The following is a 27,073-nucleotide window of genomic DNA, read 5'->3' on the forward strand; positions in this document are numbered from 1 at the left end:
GTGAACAAGACAGACACAGTCCCTGTCCTTATATCTAAATTATAAAGCAAGCCTTTCTTTTTAGGCTTTTGATCTTATGCAGTGAATGTTTTTTGACTACCTCCATGCTACAAATAGGTATTTTACAAATAACATGCTTTGCATTTTGAGATAGTGTCAAAAGTAAATCCAAACATGCCTTAAAATGAAAATCAGTTGTGGAATGATTAATATTGAAACAACCATCTTACCCTGAAGTGCCACAATAAATAAAATTAGAGCTAGAGAATCAATGCCACTTAATGCGCTACATTTCTGTGCTTAACGTCTGTTTCCTATCACTGTCAGTACCATAAAGGCAGGCTCTCTGTGCCTTTTTCTCTTGTTCGTTGTGGTAATTTTAGCTCACAATCTATGCAATAAATGTTAACTAAAAGGTAAAAAAATTTTAATGTTTTAAAAAAGATTTTATGTATTTATTTTTAGAGAGAGGGGAAGGGAGGAAGAGAGGGAGAGAAACTCCAGTGTGTGGTTGCCTCTTGTGCACCCCCAACTGGGGACCTGGCCCACAACCCAGGCATGTGCCCTGGGCGGGAATCAAACTGGTGACCTTTTGGTTCACAGGCTGGTGCTCAAATCCACAGAGCCACACCAGCCATGGCAATGGTTAAATTTTGGGGGCTCATAATTGTCCCCCCAGGATATGGAAATAAATGAATAATTTTTAAATTTAAGACAGATGTTATGAGTACCTAACAAAATATAAAATTGTCATACTACTGTGTGCATGCATTTCTTTTTTATCCTAAGTGGAATGTTAAATATATTTGGAAAACATGATCTATGGAAATGGTATACAGCATAAGATAAGGCACCTACCTATATTACCTGACTAAAACTTTTCTAAGTAAAGTCTTTTAAAAAAATTTTACTTATTGATTTTTTAGGAGAAGGGGGCAGAAAGATACTTTAATTTGTTGCTCCACTTATTCATGCCTTCTTTGATTGCTTCTTGTATGTGCCCTGACTGGGGATCAAACCTGCAAACTTGGCGTATGGGGATGATGCTCTAAGCAACTGAGCTACCTGGCCGGGGCTTTTATGTAATTTTAATGCACAAGTTTTCTTACCCCTCTTATTGCTGACCCATTAAGGAAATGGTGGCCCTATCTTTTAAGATATGTAAATAAATTAAATGTTTGTAGTAAGATTTTTCATAATCAAGTCATGAAAAATCAAGTTCTTACCAGATTTTGATTTAGAAAGGCCTAAGCGCAGAAAAGTGTTTTTAATTAACATCAACAGGTCCTACCTAGGGTTGTAATTCTTGTATAAAATTAAAATAATATTCTCACAAACTGGCAAGTAACTTCCTCAAGCATAAAGAACAATATTTTATTTTATTATCAATAAACATTTCACAAAAGTTAGCTGGGAATGTATAGGTACTATTAAGCAGAACACAGAAAACATAAAGAAATAAGATATTAAGGCCTAAAATATCTTATAATCCCATCAATTCTCTTACACATAGTATATATTCAATACAACAGAACTTAAAATAAACATTTATAAGAATATGTACTTGCAAAATGTGTAATGCTGTAGTAAAGTACAATTTCCAAATATGAGACTTTGTCAAAGATGTTAAAAGCCTTTAAAAATATTATATGCACAAGCTTGCCCTGAGGGAAAGTAAGATGGAATACAGGTTACAAAATCTTGACATATTTTCCACAATAGTCTTTTAAAACTGGAAAAGAGCAAATAGTTATGAAAAAAAGTAAATGAACTAATTACTAAAACTTCAATGTACTTACTACCTGATGGAATATTTTGAAGCACCTTTTCTTATAACATGTAATGTATGAATTATATAAGCCTTGAATTCACTTCAGAAACTTAAGAAAACTTAAAGTAATAAGCCAAAATGGCATCCAAAAAAAAAAAAAAATACAGTATAAAATTTGCTACTGTAAGGCCACTGTTTAAAGTTCTGTCATCTGCAGACACTATATCATTCACACACTTCTTTATAAAAAAAAAAAAAAACAAAAAAAACAAAAAAAAAACTTTCAACATATAAAAGTTTGGCTATAACTCAGTTAAGCTCAGTTAAGCTCCCTATGAAATCAATGTTAGAGAAAAATTCGACAAATTATGAATCCCCTTTTGAGATTTTAGCAGAAGAAACTTTAATTAAGACAACCTATCAACTAAATACTGTAATTTAAAGGCAGTAAGTGTAAAAGTCGCAGCATTGCATTACAAAAAAGGGTTTTTTTCCCCAAGAAAGTTACAGTATTAGTGCTAATTTAGTGCCAATTCTAACTCCTGACAGAGATGCTGCTCTTCAATATCTTCCCGTGGTGGTGTTTCCATTTGCAACAATTCCCGATTAGACTGCTGTTCCTAAGAGAACAAAAAGAAATACAGACTTCAGAAGAAGCATCAGTTACAATATCTGAGCTAGTTTTGTTCGCACTGCAATTTTCAAAATATTTAAATTTATATAGCACCACTTGCGTCGAAGACCCCAACAAAGGTACGCGGAACCCCAAACACACAAAGTTAACAACAGCACAGATCAAAGTGGGTATCTGATGATGTCAGTAGGACAAAAACACATGGTACTTGACACTAGTATTAGTAAGTCGATGAAAATGGCATTCTGCCATTGGGGAAGTTTCACTGGGGACATCCCTGGCAAAAAAATAAATACAAAATCAAGGTTCTTAAATATTATTTCCTCAGGTACAGAGTCTGATGTAACACACGCACAACTTGAAACTGGTATTTTTATCTTTGTCATCATATGGTACCTAATTCTAAAACTATATGGACTCTTCTCTAGTTTGGCCGATAACAGCAGAGGAAACTGGGGCTGGGGGGCTAGGGAGTGGGGTACTTGCTTTTGGATGGTTACCTACAATATAAAAATATGTAAGGCTTCAATAAACACAGAAAAAGAAATTCACAAGAACAGTAAGACTATGATTAAAGAGTAATGAACATGGATTCTATATTGTGATGCCATGTAAAATATTAAATTACCAACCAGGAACTGGACGTAAGACCATGCAACCAACAAAAGAGCAAAAATGGTAGAATGATATGATTTTCTGGGACATTAAAAATTATTAATCCATATATCCTTACTTTTTACTAGGATCTTCCATTATTAAAACCAAAAGAAATTTAAAAGTTGATTTATTTTTGGCATTTATATCAGTATGCAAATGTTTAATTCCAAACAAAAACAGTACTGATAAAAAATTCTTCTTTTTCTTCTATTTTGGTTAATGAAATATTCAAAATACGTGCATATATATTTGTCAACATTAGTCATTTAAATAGACCTCAATGTATCCTATTTCTTCACTCATTATGTAATATAAAAAAAATACCTGTTGCCTACTGACAACTTTAAAAGAAAACTCTACCTATAATAATTGTTAAAATTTTTCCAACTGAAATACCTTGTTGATAAAAATGTACAATTACTCTGATCATATTCACCTTTGACACAGCTTCTTCTATACCATTTTTTGGACTGACCACCCCATTCTTCCAATTATTTGAAAACTTAATTAAGCAGACTGTTGAACTAGCTAAATAAGCACAACTCTCACCTAGGTTTTCATAACTTGACACTTGTGTCATTGCAAATGTCCCCTCCCCTTCCCCAAACCCTGCCTATCCAGTGCTTGCCGATCGATCACCCTCAAGTACCACTTCTTCCTTCTCAGTCTAGGAAGATGTCCTATTACTACCACATCACATTCTGTTCTACCAAGCTTTTGAGGTCCTTTATAATTTGTTCACCCCTATCTCTACCCTACTCAACAATATACTGCCAAACATGGATCTTTGGTTGTAGCCCCTCTATGTCCTGCTCTGTTTCATAACTCGTCTCATAACCTACCTCCTCTGTGAAGACAGTGGAAATCAAAGTACTTAGCATACATTCCCTGACTATTCCTAACACATTCATCCTTTCCTCCTCTCTTTAGGCATTTACCATCTGTGAAGTGAAATTAAGCTCTTTAAAAATATGGTTGTACAGCAAACAGTGAATGTAGTATTCCTGACAGCTATCCTTTGAAAAGCCTGCTTACAAGGTTGGCCATTGGCTGGCATCTGGGAGCTTAGATTTTGGGAGGGTTCACACTATTGATGAGTGTCTCAACTGTGCAAACAATGTAAGTCCATGCTGAACACCCGTTTTCCTTCTGAGGGCCTGAAATTTGGGTATGTGCCTGGCAGGGGCTGCCTATGTGATCAGCTCCCAACAAGTCTCCAATGAGCACCGAGTCCCTAACAAGCTTCCCTGGCTAGCAACATGTCACATGTAATTATATTATCACAGCTCATTGTTAGGGGAATTAAGCAGGTTGTGTGTGACTATTGGGAGTGGACTCTTGGAAACTTGCACCTGGTGTCCCCCGGACTTTGCTTAGGTACCAACTCCCTTTTCTGATTGTGCTGTGCAGCCTTCCACAGTGACACATCATAGCTCTGAGTGTCACTATACGATGAGTTCTCTGACTCCTCCTAGCGAATCACTGAACATGGGGTGGTCTTGGGGACTTCTGACACAATGGCTGCTGTTCACTAACTTTTTACAGCTATGGATGGAAGAGTGTGTGTGTGTGTGTGTAAGATTAAATTTGACTCATTCAACAAGCATTTTCTAAAAACAGACTATTTAAAAGGCAATAAGGGAATATATGAAAACTAATGACGTATCCTCTATCCTTAAGGAGTTGACCATCTATCTATTTGGGGAAAAAGGAAGGTAAATAGTAACAGATACCAAATAAAAGGAGTTAGAGCGGGAAGGAGGCTTTGGTAAGTCTTCACAGTGTAAAAGGAAATCAGGGTTTTAATAAGAAAAGATTGGGGATCAGGAGGCTATTTCCATCCAAGAGAATAGCAGGCATAAAGATACAAATACATGAAAACATGTTATGCTCCAAAAAGCAGAGGGCCCATGGAGAAATACAGTTAGAAAGGTAGCTTAAGACTGGACAGGGCTAACAAGTCTGGTCTCATTTTTCATAGGCAACAAAACCCTTGGGAGGTGTTTGCACAAGAGTGATATGATTCAGTCTGCATTTTGGGACAATAACTGTGCTAGCAGTGAAGAATGAAATAAGAAATCACAGGAAGCAAGGAAACAAGTTAGAGGCTCCAAAGAGTCCTAAAATAGACCAGGAATACATAAGAATGTAGCATACAGTAAAGGTGGCATTTTCAATCACTGGGGAAAAGACAAATTATTCAATACAGTGTTAGAAAAACTGACTATCTATTGGGGGGAAAAATGAGATCTTGACCTCACATTGTATCATAAAAAGAAATTGTAAATGGAATAAATATTTATATGTTTAAAAATTTATAACCATAAATTTAATCATCATGGTTATAAAAATAACCATATGGAATTTTTATAAGGATAAGCATGATACCTGACAGAGTCATCAACATCTACAAGTTCTGTAACATAAAAGGCACCACAACCAGCTGACAAACATCAAATAAATACCAGCAAAATGTATGACAGATGACTACCCTCAGTAATCAGGAGCTCTTACAAGTCAACAAGAAAAAGTAGCATCCCTCAGCAGAAACACTGGGAAAGCAAAGAAGGAAATTGAGGGAAGAAATACAAAGGGCCAAGAGATACGTAAAAATATGGTCACGTCATTAATAAGCAAAGACAGGCAAATGAGAACTATTTTCTGCTATCAGATTGACAACAGATAATAAAGACTGATAATGTGGAGTGTGGGCTAGGGTGTAGGTCAACAGGCCCCTTCATGTACCTCTGGTAAGAACAGAAATGAATAAAAGGGGCAAGGTACCCAAGCGTCAATGTTCCCAGGAGTACTGAAAACCTACAAGCTACCCTGAAGTCTTCAACAGAAGCTTAGTTAAGTAAGTCAGCAATCATCAAACTGGGGTGTGCATATCCCTAGGGGTATATAAAGACTTTCCAAGGAGCATGCGGATACAGCTAGCTTGGAGGGAATTAATTTCCAGCTCTTAAAGTTTTTCTGCAACTATCATACAATGAAAGTAGTTTTGAAATCTAGGTTGTTTTCCAAGTCAAATTAAATAAAAAACCTATTTGTCCATTAAACAGAGATAATTGAGGAGTTCAAAAGTCACTCAACATTTTTAAATAATCACAGTTCAACTAACCTTTTTTTTTCTTCAGTGCTTGTTCTTTGGTAAGTCTCGCGGAGGCAGCGGACCATAAATTCTTGTATGTGTATTTAATAGACAAACACTTCTGTATGAGGCTCGATTTATAAAGGGCCTTGGATCTGCCACCTCTGAAGTTGGTCTATAAAGGAAAAAATAATTAAATGCTAACGCTAAAGCTTCCAAATCTACTTTATTAGAATAATAAGTGGGAAAACTGTCTGGTATTTAGAGCTGTCCTTGATTCCAGGCACTACAAATATTAAAAGGGAAGAGGTTAATGATAGTAATAAAGTACATTTTCCTCACACTAGCTTCCTAGCTTATTTTATATAATTATTTTTATGTAATAAGTTTTAAATTTAAATTTACATAAAACCATTTTTAAAACTGTTAAGTTAAAAAATTTTGAAATTCTTGAAATTTATCATGGTAAAACACAATTTCCAAAACCTCTAATGAGCTAATTATCCTTCTTATTCATAGTGAAATAGATCAAATCACAAATGGAGGGGAATACATTGTCAACATCTATTTAAGAATCAAAAACCCCTTTAAACTTCATTCTTATCAATATCTTAAAGCCAATCTTTATTTAACATAAAAATTTCATTACAGCAAATATTTTCAAGAGTCATAATTAAAAAGCCCAGTTCCTTACCTGCATACTGCAGAGTATTCCAACAGATGTAAAAGGACAAAGAATATTTGTGTTTCCCATGTGGGAAATGTACAAGTGGTGTATAATAACTGAGTAATTATAAAAACTAAGTACATTCCTCTTTCCACAATTATTTAACAAAGGGTATGTCATGCATAATGAAGCGCATAGTTTATTTATAGAAAGCATTTATTCCACATCTATTTTCCAATTATTTATTAATGCTTTAAAAAATTCACATAAAACAGAATTATAACAAGACTGTGATCTTGTTACAACTATCTGCACAAACTAAATACATCAGAGCTAATCTTCAGATTTACACTATCCACTTTTACATATCTAATAAGATGATTGCTAATTCTGGCTTTGAATTATTCCAATTAATATAAAAAGTATATTTTAATGAAATAACTCCTTTTCTTAGGAAAAATTATTTCCTCCTCTTATTGTACTATAAAGAATGGTGGACTTCTAAATAATATTATACTACACAGCTTCAAATGAATGGTTAAGAAAATTACTGCATATATTTTGAAAAATATTTATAATTAGTGCCAACTTTCCATTAAGGAGAAAGGGTAAAGAGAAACAGATCTCAAAACAACTGCAGAAAAATTCTACAATCAACTATATCTGACCAATGATTACAACATGTAGGAAGCACTTAAATCTGAAAGCCCATTTACACAGTCTCCAAGTTATGCAGACATTTCCAGTTAATAATTTATGCCTCAAGAAATTAAAAATCATATAAAACATGCCAATATATTCTATGGCCAGAGCTATTTTTGAAAACCTAATGTCATACATGTTTTTAGGTACATAAACCACTGGCTAAAAATATTATCCACTCAACACCTGCTAATTGTGTTGCTCCCAGTGGAAATAAAGGATTTTGACATCTAAAATTTTGACTCTCAAGAAGCCAGGTATTAACAGAAGATCACTCGGCTACCCTCCTACTCTGGTTCAGGGAGAGTTTATATTACCTTTCTGCTCATACTAACTTCCTACTAATGAGGTAACTACTCCATCTGGCCTGCTTGCTCCTTTCACACACAAAAAAAACTCAGATCTTTTTCTTTTTCTGGAGGGGGATGGGAAAAAGACACGGTAGAATGAAAAATATGAATCAAGTACCTATCATAAGCAGGAAAATTAGTCCAAATGGAATTAAAAAGCACTTCAACTTCTGAGAGCAAGGAAAGAAAAATCCAATACTTTGCACTATAATTCTTATTCCATATGCTTGGGAGATGAGGCTATCTGAATAATCAAACATATTAGCTGATTAAAACTATCACTTACATCAGACACAGTTGTACAAATAGAATGCAATGGAATTGTTTCAATGAAGCTTGCTGGACCAGAATCTTTCTCTGATGACTGATCCACAGACCTCTGACGGCTGCATATGTATGGGCAGGGTTTTTCAATCTGTGAATCCTGGAGAAGGCTTACATCTTCTTAGGTAAAGGGATGGACTCAGAAGGAAGGTTTGAAGCCTTGCCTGCCTCCCCACCTGGAGCCACCCTATCTGTGTCTGTTTTATGTATTTGTATTTCTATGTAATATTTGGAAAAGGGTTCCACTGCTTTAAAAAAGTTGAAAATCAAGTCCTGAGGAAAGAGGTCATCATTAAACTGATTCAAGTTAACTATAAATGCCCAGAAATGAGAGTTTATAGCTAGTATTTGAAATGTTACAAAACAGCTTTTAGTTCACTAATACTTAGAACATTATGTTCAAAGCATAAATAAACCAAAAGCTAGAATGAAATGGAAAATAACACTTGATAATTTAAAAGACCTTCTAAAGCCTCATGTTTTGATGGTTTCTGTCAACTCCAAGTGGTTTGTGAGTAATGTCTTTTCTCTGTATAGTATAATTATGCATGAACAAAGTATTAGCATGGGAGAATATTGAAGTTTACTCTCAAAACTTCATTTTACCATTAAAAAACAGCCATTTTAAATGTACAGGATTAAGAACACAAAGATGTAGCTTAACTATAGGAACATACACACACCTTCCTTCACATAACCCATGCTACAATTTTAATTCATGAGTGTGAGAAGTGCAAAAAAATACTCCTGCATAACACAACGGGTAATTTTTGCGAATGAACTAAAAATGTAGCATTTAGTCAGGCATCTAGAAGAGAAACAAACTCATTTTATCAGAAGTTGCTCAAGAGTTCCCACTGTAAGAAAAAAACAAATTCCCAACACTGCAGGAGGCAGGTCTTGCTGATTTGAGTAGATAGATGCTCCTGTCAGGAGGTGGAGACAATCAGAAGCCAGGGTACAAGATGGTAACCACAAGGAAGCCTGAATCCTTCAATGGGAAGAGAAAAGATAGGTCCCTTCTGCAAGATGGTTTCTTTTTTTCCAAACCAATAGTCATCTAACTTTCTCTTTATTCCATTTGAAGTTTGTATTTCTCACCAATCTTCCTCTTTCATACCTTCACCTCTCTCCACAGTTTCCAAAGGAAGTCACACAAAATCCTTTTCATAGTAGTCATCTTGAATTTATATTGTCTACAAATTTGAATAAGAGCATGAAGCTATGTGTAATGAGATGAAACTTCTGGGGACCTTGGGAGGGAGGAAGGAGGTGGATTTTGCATGTGAAGGTGCGCCAGTCACTGGAAACCAGTGGGACCAGGTCCTCAGTCATCCCCACCTGCCAGTACCCAGGTCATTATGCCACCACTTTCCTTTGAGTGTGGGCTAGACCTAGTGACTTGCTTCTTACAAAGTATGGTGGAAGTGATGGAATGTCACTTCTGAAGTTAGGTTACAAACACACTCTGGCTTCTGTCTTTCTATCTGGCACTTGCTTGCTCTTATGGAAGCCAGCTGCCATATGTGAACTGCCCCATGAAAAGGCAAATCTTCAGAAACAAAAAAGTAGATTAGTGGTTAGCAGGCATGAGGGCTCTTATTGGGGTCATGAAAATGTTCTAGGACTGGATTATGGTGATGGTTATGTATCTTGGTAAATTTCCCAAAAAAAGCATGAAATTATACCCCTAAAACAGGTGAATTTCATGGCATGTAAATTTTACCTTAATAAAGTTGTTCTTTAGTAAAAAATAAAAAAGCTAGTACTATAATAAATGCAATAAAATCCTGCTAAATCAGACGACCATTTCTTCTGTCACAATAATTATATGCCTCAACAGAATCTTAATGAACAAAAGAATTATAACCCATTCTTATTGAATAGCTACAAACATTATGAAAAATATTGGTGATCCCTGTACATGTAGATATATGTGAGGAGAATAAAATGTATGAAAATGAAAAATTTGGACCTGCAATCTTACCATGTAGGTTTTCTGAATAAATTTTCTAGAATTTGATTTTATAGCGCATTTATGTTTTTGGAGTTCATCATGAGTTGAAGAACTGGAAGGCTGATCCTTTCTACTAAAATGAGAGAGACATGGTAAGAATTTTTTAATTAGTTTACCTTTATCCAATAAGTAAACAAGAGAAGTCAAGTTACCCCCTTCAGAGACGATCAAAGCAGCACAAAAGTAAAAATAATCTCGACAATCCATTATCACTAAAATTACAAATGAAAGTTATCAGGGTTAAAATCCTCATTTTTTCAACATATGTTACGGAGCTAAGTTGGAAGTTAGCAACAGGGGTAAAACAGTATTCCTTGGACCAGGGTTCTCAATCTGGCGTCCAAGGACAGGTGTCCCGAGAGCTGCTGTAACCCGTGGAAACCATACTAGAATGTGTGTTTTCTGAGGGTAGATAAGAATTGCTCTCAAGCCTTTGGCAGCGCTGGACTCTCTTTGCTGACAGACTCTTACTGGTGAAAGCAGTGGAGATGAGGCATATGATGAACTCAAAGTCCCCTCACTGACAAAGCTGGGACCTCTGATATTACTGGGACACAGTGGCAAAGAACAGCTCCCCTCTACTGCCATTACTAGGTCCGGAGGCGTACAAGGGCTCTTCTCAGAGGGAAGCCAGCCCTATGTGGGTGGGAGGTCCTTCCTTGGACTTCTCCTTTGACCCGGAGGCCTTGTATCCACAGTCCTTGGAGAGTCTTCTCCCTGTCCACCCACACCTCCCAGCGTTGCTCCTCAGACCCTTTCTGCTCCACAGTGAACCAACAACTTACCACTCCGGCCCCGCTTCAGTCCCTCCCACAGGTCCCTCACTGACTTGGGGATGAAATCCACACTCTTCTTCATGACCCCCAAGGCGCTTCTTGGTCTGTCCCTTGCTGCCTCTCCCAGTTGCTTCATTTCAATCTTCCCAGCATGCACACTGAGTGCCGGGAGCATGTAGCTACATGCAGCTCCTGGCACACACTGCAACCTGTCCTTCTTCCATATGCGGGCATGTGCAATTCCTTCTGCTGTAGTTTCCTTCTAACGTTGAGCAACTTCAAGATGTAGCTCCATGTGCACCGGTTCCAGGAAGGCTTTCCCAGACCCCTCTGAGGTGGACTGGGTACCCCTGCTAAGCGCACATGTAGCATCCGAGGTCTCCGCAGGCATCCCTCCCTTGCGTTTATAACTGCTGTGGCACCTGGTCTGTTTGATCCAGCAAGCTGTGATCTCTTCAGAGGAGGCACTGTGGACAGCTTGTTTTGCGGCCCCAGGTCTGACCCCAGAACAGGACATGAAATAGCCAGCCACTCAGGGTTTTTTGAAATGTTTTAAAAAAAAAAAAAAAAGCTAGGTTCTGTCAAAATGCTCATGATAATGAGAGCAAGTCAAGAGAGTCAGGTGCAAAGCCATATCATAAGCATAATTTCAATTAAAATATTCACATATATGCCCAGAAAAACAATGGTAGGAAATGTACTACATATTAACAGTGGTCATCTCTGACTGGTTAAATTAAGAAGATCTTATGTTTTTGTTTTAAAACTTTGTTATATTTTTCAGATATTTACTATTAGCATATGCAACTACTTCTATAAACAAAAGAATGGACTTTAAAAGATTTTGGTTGCAAAGCATATATCTGATAAGAGAGTAAGTATCCAGAATTACAAAGAACTCTTACACCTCAATAATAAAAAGACAATAATCCAACTTAAAAACGGACAAAGGATTTGAATAGATACTTTCCAAAGAAGACACACAGAAAAGCACACGAGAAGACACTCAACATCACTAGTCATTAGAGAAATACAACTCAAACGTCAATGAAATATTACTTTATGCCCACTAGGATGGCTATCATCAAAATTAGATGACAACACCAAAGCTGGTAGCAGCGTTATTCACAACAGCCAAAGGGTGGAAAGCCACATGCCCATCAACAGAAAAGCAGATAAATAAAATGGAATAGTATTCAGCTTTTAAAGGAATGAAGTTTAAAAAAAGAATTGAATTCTGACATATGACACAACATGGGTGAAAACATTATACTAAGTGAAATAGGCCAGGCACAAGAGGATAATTTGTAGGGCTCCACATATATGTGAGGTAACTGCAACAGGCAAATTCACAGAGATGGAAAGAATAGAGGAAGACTTATCGGGTTGTGGGAAGGCACATGGGCGTGTTACAGTTCAGTTAGTACAGAGTTTCTGTTTAAGAAGACGAAAAACTTCTGGAAGTGGACAGTGGTGCTGGTTGCACAACACTGCGGATGTACTCAATGTCAATTAATTGTACACTTAAAAATATTAACGTGGTGAAATTTATGATAGGCATATTTTGCCACATGTATTTTTTTTTTTAACTTTGAGATTTGATTTTTGACCAGGCAAAATGAGTGTCCAAATTAAAGAATCTATTTCCCAGCTTCCCTGCAGATAGGCACGGTCATGAAACTAAATTTTGATCAGTGTTGCTAAGGCATCATGTGTCTATTCCAGGAAGTCTTCAAAGAAAAGGCTAGAACATGCACGTGATGGCTAAGGCACAAACATTCACCTTGGACTATGAGGCAAATGCCAAGCACAGAGATCTGAAGAGCAAGATCTAAGGAGCCTGGTTCCACCCTACCAAGCTCTGACTTCCTGAGAGATTTTTTACATGAGAGAGAAACTATTTTTCTTCTAGCTCTTACAGTTCATATTCCACCCAACAAGCAGAATGATCCTTTTAAAATGTAATGATTATGTTTCTTCTCTGGTTACTACCCAAAGTGTTTTCTTTTTTCAAAAAAAAAAAAAGATTTTATTTATTTATTTTTAGAGAGAGGAGAAGGGAGAAAGAAAGACAGGGAAAGAAACAGCAGTGTGTGGTTGCCTCTCATGCTCCCCTAACTGGGGACCTGGCCTGCAACCCAGGCCTGTGCCCTGACTGAGAATTGAATAGGTAACCCCTTGATTTGCAGGCCAGCACTCAGTCCACTGAGCCACACCAGCCAGGGCCCAAAATGTTTTCTAATCTCACTGAGAGTAAATTATAAAGTCTTCATGTTGTTCAAAGAACTTCATGATTTGGCCTCATCTAATTCTCTGCCTTTTTCACTGTGTGACCTCCTCATTGGCCCTTTTCTGTTCCATAAACAAGAGCAAGCGAGATCCTGCTTCAAGGTCTTCATGTTTACTCTTCCCACTCTTGAAATACTATCTCCTCAAAAAATCTCTATGGCTAACTCTCTCATATAATTCATATCCTTGATCAATTTTTAGAAAAACCGTAAGTGCATTCTATAATTATCGTAAATAAAATCACACTACACTGCCCTGACCAGTGTAGTTCAGTTGGTTGTGTGTCGTTCTGCAAAGTGAAAGGCCGCTGGTTTGATCCCCATTCAGGGCACATGCCTGGGTTGAGGGTTTGGTCCCAGCTGGGGCATACAGGAGAGGCAACTAATCAGTGTTTCTCTCCCTCCCTTCCTCCTCTCTCTAAAAGTAAATAAGCAAAATCTTAAAAAACAAACAAACAAAAAAACCACACCACACTTATCACTCTATTAAAGTCCCTCTCTGCCTTACTTTCCACCTATCTCTGACTGACATATATTTATTTGTTGTTTTAAAAAAATTTTTCTACCATTGGATTATAAGCTCCACGAGGGCAAGGGCTTTGTGTATAGTTTTTCACTGTATGCCCAGTGCCTAGAACAGTGATGAGAACATAAGGTATTAAATATACAAATATTAAGTCAATTCTAGTTCAGTATAAATTATAGTCTTATATAGCAAAAATAGTAACTGTTTTCCGTAGCCTGCCTAGTTAAACAAGAAAATCTTAGCCATCTGATGTCCTCTCAAAGTCTACTGACATGACTTTGTAGCTGCTTTTTCACACACCCATACACCATGCCTATATTCCACCACATCCCAATAGCACTGTGGGGAACTTCGTAATGCTGAGCGCAAGAGGGAGAACTACTATGTCAGAAGAAGACACGGAGACATCTGGGTAAGAGGCTGGTCAGAAGTGGGAGAAGACAGAGAACAGGGTCTGGAGACTAGACAGAACGTTGTAGTGTTAGGCTTGCTTGAGAAAGATTACCTAAGGTGTCAGGGAATCAATAGTGATCAAGCTCTAACTGTATTACAATTCCAGTACCCTGTGTCCTGTCTATTCCTTTGGAAAGAAGGATTTATTCACTTCAGAGCTATGAGTTGAGCTCAAAGGCAGTGGGGATATAATCATCAGCAAACAGACACAGAGCCTGCATACAACTTTTCCTGGGGAAAAAAATCACACAGGTGGGAAATCGCTATATCCTGTGATTTATGATTTCACCATATTCATTTCTTTTGAATTTCTATGAAAACCTATACACTGACTTAACTAAAGGTTTATGCAAAGATATTAATGAGGTCAATTTTGATAACTGAGTTTCTAAGATAAAAGAATAAAATAAAATGTTTTTATTTTAACAAGGAAATTAAATTAGAATAAAGTGAGATATTAAAAGTTCTATATATATATATATTTTTTAAAAGATGAACAATAATAAATGCTGGTGAAGCTATGCAGAAACTGGAAACTCACCTCCATCACACACACACACACACACACACACACACACACTCTGCTGGTGAAAAATGTAAAATGGTAGAGCCATTGTGGAAAACAGACAACAGTTCATCACATGACCCAGAAATTCCAATCCTAAGTGTATAAGAAATGAAAACCTATGCCCACACAAAGTCTTGCAGATAAATGTTCACAGCACCGTTATTCATAATAGCTGAACAGTGGAAACAACCCAAATATCCATCAACTGGTGAATGGATAAACAGAATGTGGTACATCCATACAATGGAATATGATTCAGCCATAAAAGAAATATTCATGCTGCATGGAGGAATGTTAAAAACATTATGTTACAGGAAAAAAAGTCAGTCCAAAAAGGCCACATGTTATATAACTGCAACTATACGAATGTCAAGAATACTCAAATCTATTCATAAAGTAGATAGTGGTTACCAGGGACAGAGTGGAGGCAGTTACAGGGAGTGACAACTAATGGGCACAGGGTTTCTTTTGGGGGTGAAGAATATGTTTTGGAATTAGATAGTGCTAACAGCTGTACAACTGTGACTATACTAAGAACTACTGAGTTGTTCACTTTCAAAGGGTGAGTTTTATGGTAACACTGCAGTTTAAAAAATCTTCCTGGTTCCACTATACCACACATCCTACTCGATACAAATAAAATTGCCCAACAGACCCAGCAAAAGACATCTTTAGGGAAGACACCTTTGCATGCTACAACACCATCATCCTCAAAGATAACATTAATAATAAGTAACACTGACCAGCTACTCTGTACCTTACACGCATCACTTGACTTAAAGTCATCCAGCGTGAGATAAGTATGATTCCTATCTCCGTCCTACAGAGATAAGTATATTGGTAACAGAGATTAAGTATATTGTCCAACGTTAGTCACACAGCTAGGAGTCTAAGCCAGGCGTTGAACTCAGGTACAACTCCAGTGCTCGAGCTCTTAATCACCTCAAAGGGTGAAGATACATTCTGAAGCATTCCATAGTCTTTATAATATGTTGATTATCTTAAAAATCTTCTTTCTTGGTACTAAGTCTCTGAAACTTGCTGATTCAAAGGAAAACACAGGAGAGCTTGGATTACTATAGCAGTCAAGCTGTGTCATATTAAGAAACTGGAGACTTTCACCCACCAAGGAACAAGATTTTAACCATGTTACTTCTAATTGTTTTATATGCCTCAAGACAGTTTTATTATTTTTAATTGGTCCCAAACTGATTGTCAGAATCAAGTGCAGTTTTAAAAGTAAGCTCCATATATTTTGACTAAAAACCTGTTAGTCGTAGACTTGGCTTAAAAGTCTAGTCAAATATTAGTAGTTTGACACTAAGGACTATGGGAAGAGAATTAGCATTGCCCCTTCCTATTCACACATTCCCACTTTCTGGAAGTTCCAGATAGTATGAGGGCCATTGGAGAAAACTGGAAATTTTGTCCCATTCAAGTATACCTCACAATCATATGGGGATCCACAGTTGCCATGAGTTCCACATAGTTTTCATAACTTGAGATAAATGGGGCCAATACAGAATATGCAGAAGCCCTAAAGAATAAGAAATCTACTGACAATCAATTTGCTATGCATGGCGTAAGTACTTTGAATGTGCCAGTCCATTGACTATTCTAACTTCTCCATTACAAACTGGTTATTCTCATTTTAGAGAGGAAAAGGTTCTAGAAACTAAGCAAGTTTGCCCAAGAACTTGTAAACTGGCAGAGATGAGATGCAAACTCAGGTCTCCTCTGCACTTTCTACTACACCTGCCTGTTCTGTGGTTGGACATTCACAAATAATTCTGAAAGAGAATTGCACTGACCTCAGAAAATTTTGTCATAGTTGAAGAATACCAGAATCTAAAGGGCAGAATGCGTTAGAGTTTAAATCAGCGTGAGCCAAAGAATCCATAAACTTGCTGGTCCTGGCTCTTTCTAATATTAAAAAAGCTGTTACACTCCTTTCTAGAATTATAAAGACTTCTAATACTCAACTGCTCTGCACCATTTTTGTTGTTTAAATCAAACAGCATATGATGATCACTGAATAACTGAAACATTTTAATAGATTTTATTTAAACATATAAAATAGATTTGAAGGATTAAGTCCCCATACTAGAATGAAAATTATCATCACACAAAAACATTGAAAAATATGCTGACACCAAAAGCTCCCTTATCAGAGATCAGGAGGTTTTTAATCTACTGATTACCTCTCTGTAGCACTATCTATGTGATTAATGTGCTCATCTTCATTCTGTAACCGATCTTTCCTCCTTTTTTCAACATTGTTTCGTACGTCATATAGCTGTCCTCTTATCACAGTCTGAGAAATTTTCACAGAAGACAAACCATCCACATTACTGTTAGTTGCACAAAGACCATATCTAATAAGAAACTTAAGTGAAAGACCTAAATAAGTTATCTTGCACTCATCCTGCTACTTGTAGTGTAAACTAATGAAAATATTTTGAGATACAACTGACAATAGAGTTGGAAAAGTTTATGCCATTGAACCAGGAATCCCATTTCTGGGACTCTAGCCCAAAGAAAAGGCTAGTTACCCAAATATATTCAAAGTGCTATATTTAAAATAACAAAAAACCCAAAAGCAATTTACAGACACTGTAAAAAAAAAAATTAAAAGGGAAGAATGATTTTATGGTAAATTTAAGTCAAAGGAATAATGTATAAGCATTTAAATTATGCTAATATAGACTATGTGGAAGTTCGTTCGGCAGCCGTCCGTCTCGAGAGACGATGGTGTAGCTTCTCAAGAGTCTATCTGCACCGCCGAGAATGGCTGTGCAGTCCGACTCGGGAGTGACACGGTATCTGTCTCCTCCCGTGTTGAATCGACATCTTGCGATGACGCTGGAGTGTCCTCTCCAGTGAAGCTGAAGCTACAGAGCCTGGGCAGGGTGATATGGAGGGTCTGCTGTTGCCCATGCAGCAGACCCCCCTCTCTTCGCAGCTGAAGGATCCAAGGGAAAGACGGAGTCAATACAGCTTGGCTTCAGGTGCGCCGCAGGAGTTGCCGGTGTTGACTACAACGTCGAACCACCTTAGGGACTCCGGCTCCGGATTTTCTGTCGGGGTTTACTCCCTTAGCCTTTCCCCTGAGGAGGTATGCTGCAAGGCAGCGGAGGTTTTTTGGAGTCAGAGTTTTCCTTCTCTGATGTGCCCTGACTGGAAGATCAAACCAGCGACACTTAGCTCGCAGGCCGACGCTCAATCCACTGAGCCAAACCAGCCAGGGGGATATGTGGAAGTACACATGGAAAAACACTTACTGAAAAAAGTTAATTGAAACTTAAAGAGCCTCAATTGTAAGAGGTCATGAGGAATTCAGAGATTTTTACATGAAAGGGTGTTACTATGGTTTAAGTAAAAAGAAAAAAGCATCCAAAACTGCCTATACTAGAAGTGCAACTACGTCAAAATGCCAGATGCAGGACTGCAAGAAAAGATGATCAAACCATATTTTGTGTTAACTGGTTTGATTAGAGGTTTTTTTTAACCTCTAAATTTTAAAAACTTCCAAATTTTCTTGAAGTTTATTATAGTACTTTGATGAGTAGCAATTTTCTGTAAGTATCATTTGTTCAATAAACTAAGCTATCTTCATAAGTTCAATAAAAATTAGAACCATTCACAAGTAAAAAAATTATTTACATATTCTATCAGAAATATATTAAAATCTCTCCTTTACAAAAACTCTCTACTCTCAATGAATAAATGAACATCTCTTTTAGAATTTAATATACTCCTTCTAAAACAAGAGCCAGTTTTCTTCCCCTGTGGCTAGGTAACATAGTTTATTTAATTAGCGAAGAAATGGGTAGGGGGTGAGGGGAGGTGTTATAGGTAGGAACCACCACACACAACACGTGACAATAAAAAAGTTTCGTATTTCGATCGACTGTGGGAGAAGGGGTGGGCTGGGTGGGGGGTAGTAGCAATGAGGGAAAAAGTGGGACAATTGTAATAGAAGAACAATAAAAAAAAAAAAAGTTCCATATTTGTTCCATTCTATTGCTGGTTCCTATTCCATAGACTCTGAAGGGCAATATCAGATAAAAATAAATTCCTTTGCATTCATTCCACACAAATTAAAAAATATATACTACACGACTGTTTGCTTTAAAGTTTGAAGTTTTAGAATAAATATTAAATGCTATAACTTTGTGTCAATTTTATAAAGCTGTTGCCCTTAGGGACTGTCACTCTTAGGGAATATTTTTGTCTTCTGTCAGTTTTCTCCCTGAAATCTGGCCAATAACTAGAATGGCTTGGAGAGCTTTGTAAATTTCAGATTCCTGAGTCTCAATCCTTCTTCCTCATCTACTTTAACTACCACCCTCTGCTTTTATTTTTACTCCTAATCACCAGTTCCCTTTCCCATTAGTTTACCAACAATAAGATAATCTCTCATCAAAAATTATATTCACTTTCCTGTGTTGAATCACTTACTGTAATTTCTCTATTTGGAAACTCAGTCAAAGGCAGATTTGGTCTCCTAAAATAATAACGGCATATTATAATTAAGTAATTATGCTATACATTGATACCTTGATTCCATTACTACAGAATGAAATTTTAAGTAAAGCTGGTGTGTTTTGGTGGAAGTAAATGAAACATGCATCACAGTGGCGCCTTCGTGGTTCTCAAATCTGTAGTCTGTGTAAATGTTAAACTTTACTCTCGTGATCTACTGCATTCTAACATTGATTCAACTCAGCTCACAAGACACGGTATGCCACCTGGTCAGACAGGTGCCAGTAGCAGAAGACATATGTTTTCATCTGGCTGTTCTCAGAACAGCCATTTCTGACCACATGAAGCAACCCATGATTTCAATGGTTTGACAACTGTCTTTCATTCTTCCAGTGATAACTTCAGTAGACAACTACTATAGACACAGCAGAACCAAAGTTAGGTAGGAAAATATTTTCAAAGTCACAGACATTTAAACAATACCTGTCAATGGCTTCAATCTAACCTATTCCATATTAGCCCACAGGCCCTATACCTGCAGGGGTTTGTTCTGTTTTTAAGTAGGAAACCCAGTCCTAGAACCTACAGCAAGCCCAGGAGGCAGTACCTTCCCACATCTCCTCTGAGGCTAATTCCTGTGAGATAGAGGGGCAAACAATAAATAATCATTACCTGTGAACTTCTGGATCTGAATTCGATTGAAATTTTATACCTGTAGCTTGTGCATACAGTATATGTGAGAACCGTTCATGTAGAGTAACTCTAGATGATAAAAAACAAGGTTCTGAAAAAAGAAAGTTTTATCTTAGTGTAAAACTGATTCCACTTAAAAGGTTACATATAAGCACAGAAAGAAAGGATTACTAAAAAACATCCAGCCTGTTTTCTCTTGAAAATATGTGGGACCTAAACTTATTCCACAGACTAATTCATAGTGCTCTCATGCTTTCTCAAGCCTGTGCAGTAGTAAAACACCTGATTTATGTACCCAAGAATTCTGGTCCTATTTGACATGTCTGCTTACTTCTTGGGGAAAAAGATAGTAGTAGCTCCCTCAAAGTGAGAACCTTTCTTCTCCAATACAAGACATTACAATATCTGGGAAGTAAAGATGGACCAGAGCTCCATTTCGCCTAGAGTAAAAAAGGAACTCCAAAAAACAACCCTGAAACATCAGAATCATTCTGAACAAATGTTAAATGTTATCTTTACATATCACAAAAGGCCTCCCAATGCCATTTAACATTAAGTAAAGTTCATGAAGACATTTTTGAAATCAGCTATGCTGTGGGCATTTAACAGGATAGAGAAAAAGATAATACACTTGACTCATCAGAATGGTACTTCAGCAATCTTTTTCCCTAACTTGCTATTCCTGTTCTGAGACATTCTCCTGGACTTCTCTGCAATACCAGTTTCCATTCTACCGGGAATCACACATTCTTTACATAAAAGGGGCTGGAACTAAGGTGAATTGTTTCAGACAGACCGCATGCTTTAAAGTAAATATATGCCTTAGTTTGAGGAATGCAGAAAAAATAATTCATTTTGAAATATGTTTTAAGAAGGTAAAAGAAAGATTAATGCAATCATCTAGTAAAAATATAAAATAAAAATTTTGGAATTTTTGAAGGTGGTTACTTTATAATACCCACAATTGCTTTATTTACGCAGTATCATTGAGGAAAGTTGTTCTCCATGACTGAAACTGCCAATTAATGGACACTGGCCACCAGTAAAAACAAAACAAAACAACTCAGTGCAAATCTTCAAAGTATTTATTACGCAACTCCCTAATGTCATAAGGTATGCCAAAGAGAACTGGAATAGTTTTTAAAAAATTATTTATTGTTTTTCTATTAGTTGTTCAAACTGGAATCTTTTATTGATCACTTGACTTCTAATCTAGTGTGAGTTGAAGCACCAAGTTATTGGAACTACATATAAAGAACGAGTATGCCTCGGTGCCATGGCTACCTTGAGAATCTAATACTCTGTAAAATAATCATTTAAAAAAGCCAACTAGGCTCGAAATAATATCTGCTATTCAGTTCAACAGATTTCTTAATTAATGATCTAGCTTCTAATGAAATATTAATTACTATGACAATATCAGATATTTTCCTGTATATCGTGAAAAGTTCGTACATTATTTTTATGTTATCCCTAATGTATATGCAAAATATACTAACCTTCATGGACTGCAGACATAATTTCCTGAGTTAAGTTTCGTGTAAGTTGGTTTTCAATATTCTGAGTTGACTCATGGTGTTCAAATGCTGGATATAAGCTCTCTGTTTTCATGCCAATAGCAACCAAGTCATCTGACATACATTTCTCTGTCTTGCTAGGAGCAACCCTAGAATAATTTGTAAATGTTTAACTAAATTTGAAATTATTTTACTGAGAAAAAAATTTATTAAAGATTAATCAATATAGCTATAAAACTAAAAAGATGTTTATCTTTTCTTATAATTAAGGCACTAAATTGTGCACTATAAAACATGTATGAATAGGAGAAAATAGCTATAGGTGATGGTTTTGAGTTCTTTTCAAATCAGAGATCATTAAATATTTGCCACTTTAATAAGATCCTCAAAATCCTAAGCAATTTTTACTTCAAAAAATACAGCAAGGCATTAACTACACTCCATATGCAAAAATAATTAATTAGATTATTTTCTGCTCCCAAATGTCCATGAAATTGTAAATCCAGGAAGTTTATAGTATCTTAAAATAGTACCGCACTTTAAAAATTTATCAAAAATAATAACTTCTCTGACTTCATAGAAATCCTTATAACTCTGTATCACTAATGAGAAGCTTAGAATAGTATTTTGAAATAAAATTCTGTTGAGATTAATTTAATCACTTAGAAACTCTCACTGAACTCTCAAAAAAGTCTCAGTTGTTAGCAGAGTTATGATCATTATAACTAATTACAGTTTTTACCCTAAATGTATCCTTTAAAAAATGCTACGGCTCTGGCTGGTGTGGCTTAGTGGATTGAGCCCCAGCGCATGAACCGAAGGGTTACCCATTAGGTTCCCGGTCAGCGGACATGCCTGCATTGTGGGCCAGGTCCCCAGTTGGGGGTGTGAGAGAGGCAACAGATTGATATTTCTCTTTTGCATCCATGTTTCTCTCCCTGTTTTTCCCTCTCTATCCCTCTAAGAATAAAATCTTTAAAAAAAAAAATAAATGCTATCATTTAGTATATAAACCCAACTATCTTAACACTTCAATGCTTCCTGAATATTTATAACTTTCATTAACAGCTCTCCTGATCTTTAGGTACCATTATAAAGCCATTATTATGACATGTAGCTAACAATCATTGAGGGCTTACCATGTGCCAAACACAGGGGCTTAGAGCTTACAAACATTCTCTCCTTTAATCTTTACAATAGTCCTACGGGCTAAGTGTCATGGCAATGAGACAATGGGTGTCCTGATTGTTTTTGCTTTATACCTCAGAGGTCAAGCATTCATATGAACATAATCCTCCCAAGCGCCAGAACAGGAAACTACATCTTACTCAAGAATGCTGCTCTTGTTTAAAACTACTCTTCAATTCTTTGTCTAGAGGTAGTTTTTATGCATCAGAAGAAAATGTCTTATTATTTTATATTTATACCTCATTTTAAAACCCAAAACAAGACTAACCAGCTTACACCCACCCATCTTACTCCCCTGCACTTAACTCTAAATAGCTTTTGGTTCTTGCCAAAAATCAAGTTCAAAGAATTGACATTTACAACTGCTACGGTTCTTTAGGAGTATGTCACAGGCTCTGAAGTTACGTCCAAAAGAGAAGCATGAAATATATTTTAAATAACGGCAGCACAGCTCCTATCTTCTTGGTTGGAAGCTTGTCCCTCGATAAACCTTTCCTTACTCAAAAAAATAAATTAAATAAATAAATAAACAAATAAATAAATAATACATAACAGCAACACCACTGGAAAAAAATGACACCTCTTCATCTAACAAAAACCAATCATAAGGATACATTTTGGGGCATGGGCGTATGCATGCACAGATTTACTTATTTAAGTCACTTAATAGCCAAATATCCAAAACTGCCCCAAGGGTTATGAGGGGCTTACCGATATTCCTTTATTCAAAAACTTCGGCGGCCATCGCTGAGGCGCCAGCGGTCAAAATGAAGTTCAATCCCTTTGTGACTTCCGACCGGAGCAAGAACCGACCGGAGCAAGAACCGACCGGAGCAAGAACCGTAAAAGGCATTTCAATGCACCTTCCCACATTCGCAGGAAGATTATGTCTTCTCCTCTTTCCAAAGAGCTGAGACAGAAGTACAATGTTCGATCCATGCCCATCCGAAAGGATGATGAAGTTCAGGTTGTACGAGGACATTACAAAGGGCAGCAGATTGGCAAAGTAGTCCAGGTTTACAGAAAGAAATATGTCATCTACATTGAACGAGTACAACGGGAAAAAGCTAATGGTACAACTGTTCACGTGGGCATTCACCCCAGCAAGGTGGTTATTACCAGACTAAAACTGAACAAAGACCGCAAAAAGATCCTTGAACGTAAAGCCAAGTCTCGCCAAGTAGGAAAGGAAAAGGGCAAATACAAGGAAGAAACAATTGAGAAGATGCAGGAATAATGTAATCTTCTATACAACTTTCATTAAAAACTTGAAATGAAAAAAAAAAAAAAAACAAAAAACAAAAAAAAACAAAAACTTCAACTCCTCTAACAAGATGGTTTGAAGTGGCAAATTTTTAACTTATCAGAGGAAAGGCTTCCTTCTGACTCTCCGCGATCCCTGCTCTCAAACCAGCACTGTGGAGACAAACTCCCTGAGGAGGCAGAAGCGATTATGCAGCAGGCTGCTGCCTCTGCTGTGGCTTCCTTGGTTCATTAGAATACTTGTGTGAGTAGGCCCTGGCTGGTTTAGCTCAGTGGATTGAGCGTCGGCCTGCGAGCTAAGTGTCGCTGGTTCGATCTTCCAGTCAGGGTACATCAGAGAAGGAAAACTCTGACTCCAAAAAAAAAAAAAAACCTCCACTGCCTTGCGGCATACCTCTTCAGGGGAAAGGCTAAGGGAGTAAACCCCGACAGAAAATCCGGAGCCGGAGTCCCTAAGGCGGTTTGACGTTGTAGTCAACACCGGCAACTCCTGCGGCGCACCTGAACCCAAGCTGTATTGACTCCGTCTTTCCCTTGGATCCTTCAGCTGCGAAGAGAGGGGGGGGTCTGCTGCATGGGCAACAGCAGACCCTCCATATTACCCTGCCCAGGCTCTGTAGCTTCAGCGCCATCGCAAGATGTCGATTCAACACGGGAGGAGACAGATACCATGTCACTCCCGAGTCGGACTGCACAGCCATTCTCGGCGGTGCAGATAGACTCTTAAGAAGCTACACCATCGTCTCTCGAGACGGACGGCTGCCGACGACGAGGCCCACTTCCCTTCTCTCCTCCTAAGTTGCTCCAAGCTTCCCACTGTGTATCTGATAACTAGCTGAGAGACATTTCGTGATAAAAACTAGAAGCTAGATTGGCGCTGTAACAACCTCCACCAACAAAAATCTAAAAATGCTCTCTGCTTAAAGGGGTTTAAAAGGGGTTTAAAGGTACAAAAGCCTGCCATACTAAAAAACATAGCTTTTAAAAACATAAAACAAGAGAAAAATAAGATGTTTGAATACAACTATAAAAATGGTCCATCCATAAGAGGAAATCCGTTGACAAGAGTTTTTATTACAGCCTCAGTTTCTCCCAAGAGGAAAGAAGTTGATGAAGGCTTTCAGTAATTAATAATTTACTTCTAATTTGTTATTACTGGCCTAACTCTTATCCCCATTCCATGCCCAACCCTCAATTCACAGGAGTAATGTGGTATACACTGAAGCTATATGTCTTCAATTCCTCAAATTTTAGTGTTTAAACTTGCTATCACTTAAAAAATTTATCCTAGGGTTAACTTCATTGCCATGAAAATAGTATAACCTAAAATTTTAGTTAAAAATTTTTTTATTGAGATATATATGAGAGAGAGAGAGAAAGAGAAACATAGATTTATTGTTCTACTTATTCATTCATTGGTTGATTCCTGTATGTGCCCTGACTGGGGATCAAACTGTCACCTTGATGTATGGGGACAATGCTCTAAACCACGAATTACCCAGCCAGGGCCAAAAATTTTAGTTTTTCCAAAACAATTATACTTTTGCCCTGACTGGTGTAGCTCAGTGGGTTGGGCATTGTGCCGAATAGTGAAAGGTCACCAGTTCGATTCCTGGTGAGGGCACATATGCCTGGGCTGTGGGTTCAGTCCTTGGATGGGGTATGTGCAAGAGGCAATGAATGGTTGTTTCCCTCCCTCTCTTGTCTCCCTCCATTACCCTTTCTCTAAAAATATATAATAAATAAAATATTTTAAAAAATTGTACTTTTACTATGTGAAAAACCTTCTCGAGACTTGAGAATAAAAAATGTTCTAGGTCTTTACACCTATAAATTTAATCACCTCTTAGTTCACATTTTCCTTTTTACTATCTTCTATGACATTAATGATCAACAAGTTAACAATTTCAGGAAATAGCCCCCAACACAAGTAGTTAAGCTGAAAAGACCAAGCTGTTCTCATTTGAGATGAATTTTAGATAGTTAAAAAATTAAAATACAGGCAAACATCTATATTCTAAACTGGTCTGATTAACCTTCCAGGCTCCTCTGTTTCGTCCTCAACCCCTCCCCAATTTTTTTTTTCTCTGTTTAAGGGTATTTTCCCTGACATTCTCAGTGTTGTGCATTAATAACTGAGAAAACATAAAAAGCTATATTAAACCTTAATTTCCTCTTATACACAGCTAAGAGCCATCCAAAAAACCCAACTGCATGGCAAAACAATAGTAACAACAACAAAAAAATCCTGCCCTCTGGAAGCTTATAAAAGATAACAAAATCCATACAACACATAAAGGTTTTTCCTTAGTTTTCTTCTAAAAGTAACTATAGCATTTTGTACTGCATGCAATAGTTCATAAAGCACTTTCCTAATCATTAATTTGCTCCTGTCTTCCTAAGAACATATTGAGAATTTTTAAAGTGGAGGGAAATGAGGGAGACTGCTATTCCCTTAATTCGCTACCTCATTACCTGTTTCACAGAAGTCCCCTAATTGGCCTTGCCAACCTCATAGCCCTTTCAAGCCTCCTCATAGGAGGCAGTCCTCTGGCAGCCAGAACCGAGCCAGCTGTTCTCCCCTATTAGCTAATCCTGTCAAATCAGGCTGGCAGTGTGGCAGTCCTACCTTCACAGCCTCTGGTACCTCTATTCCCTTTTACCAGCGGCTCAAAGCCACCCAGAGCTCAAAGTTCCTGTGTGGGGGTTCTGCCTTTGTTAACCTATAAACATAAAATATCTTTTATCTTGTCATCATGTGTCTAGAACACACCATAGCCTCTGAAGCCTAGTTCACATGTCAAGTCCTAAAAAAAGCCTTCCCTAAATCCCCCAGCTGGAGATCATCAGTCACACACCACATCATACATCACCGACTGCCACGTATTTCCAACATCGCCCTACTGTCTTCAAGGCCAGAGGAGAGGAAACCTACTCCTGTGCCCATCTACAGTCCCAGGGTACCCTCACAGGCGGTCTCACAGGACAGGTCCTAAAAAAGTACCCACTGAATCACTAAATGATAAATGGAAAATGACCTGGACCATTTGAAATGAGAGATTCAGCTGAAAAGATAACAGACTTCAAAATTCTAATGGAG

At 37.3% G+C, this 27,073-nt stretch overlaps 1 protein-coding gene across 1 annotated transcript in view; it reads right to left on the reverse strand.

Annotated features, from left to right (window-relative positions):
• Positions 1–2,095: 2,095 nt before the first annotated feature.
• BCLAF3 (BCLAF1 and THRAP3 family member 3) overlaps positions 2,096–27,073 on the reverse strand; it is a 53,557-nt gene continuing 28,579 nt past the window's right edge. The window contains exons 6-10 of the mRNA XM_090264165.1: positions 21,505–21,671; positions 19,920–19,947; positions 10,187–10,289; positions 6,187–6,331; positions 2,096–2,391 (exon numbers count right to left, since the gene is read on the reverse strand). Coding sequence (XP_090120291.1) covers positions 2,378–2,391; positions 6,187–6,331; positions 10,187–10,289; positions 19,920–19,947; positions 21,505–21,671 — 457 coding nt within the window. The 3' untranslated portion in view covers positions 2,096–2,377. The remainder of the gene's footprint in view (positions 2,392–6,186; positions 6,332–10,186; positions 10,290–19,919; positions 19,948–21,504; positions 21,672–27,073) is intronic.

The sequence above is a fragment of the Furipterus horrens genome, unplaced genomic scaffold (genome assembly GCF_987537825.1).
Source record: "Furipterus horrens unplaced genomic scaffold, mFurHor1.1.pri manual_scaffold_17, whole genome shotgun sequence".
Classification (NCBI taxonomy): Eukaryota; Metazoa; Chordata; class Mammalia; order Chiroptera; family Furipteridae; genus Furipterus; species Furipterus horrens.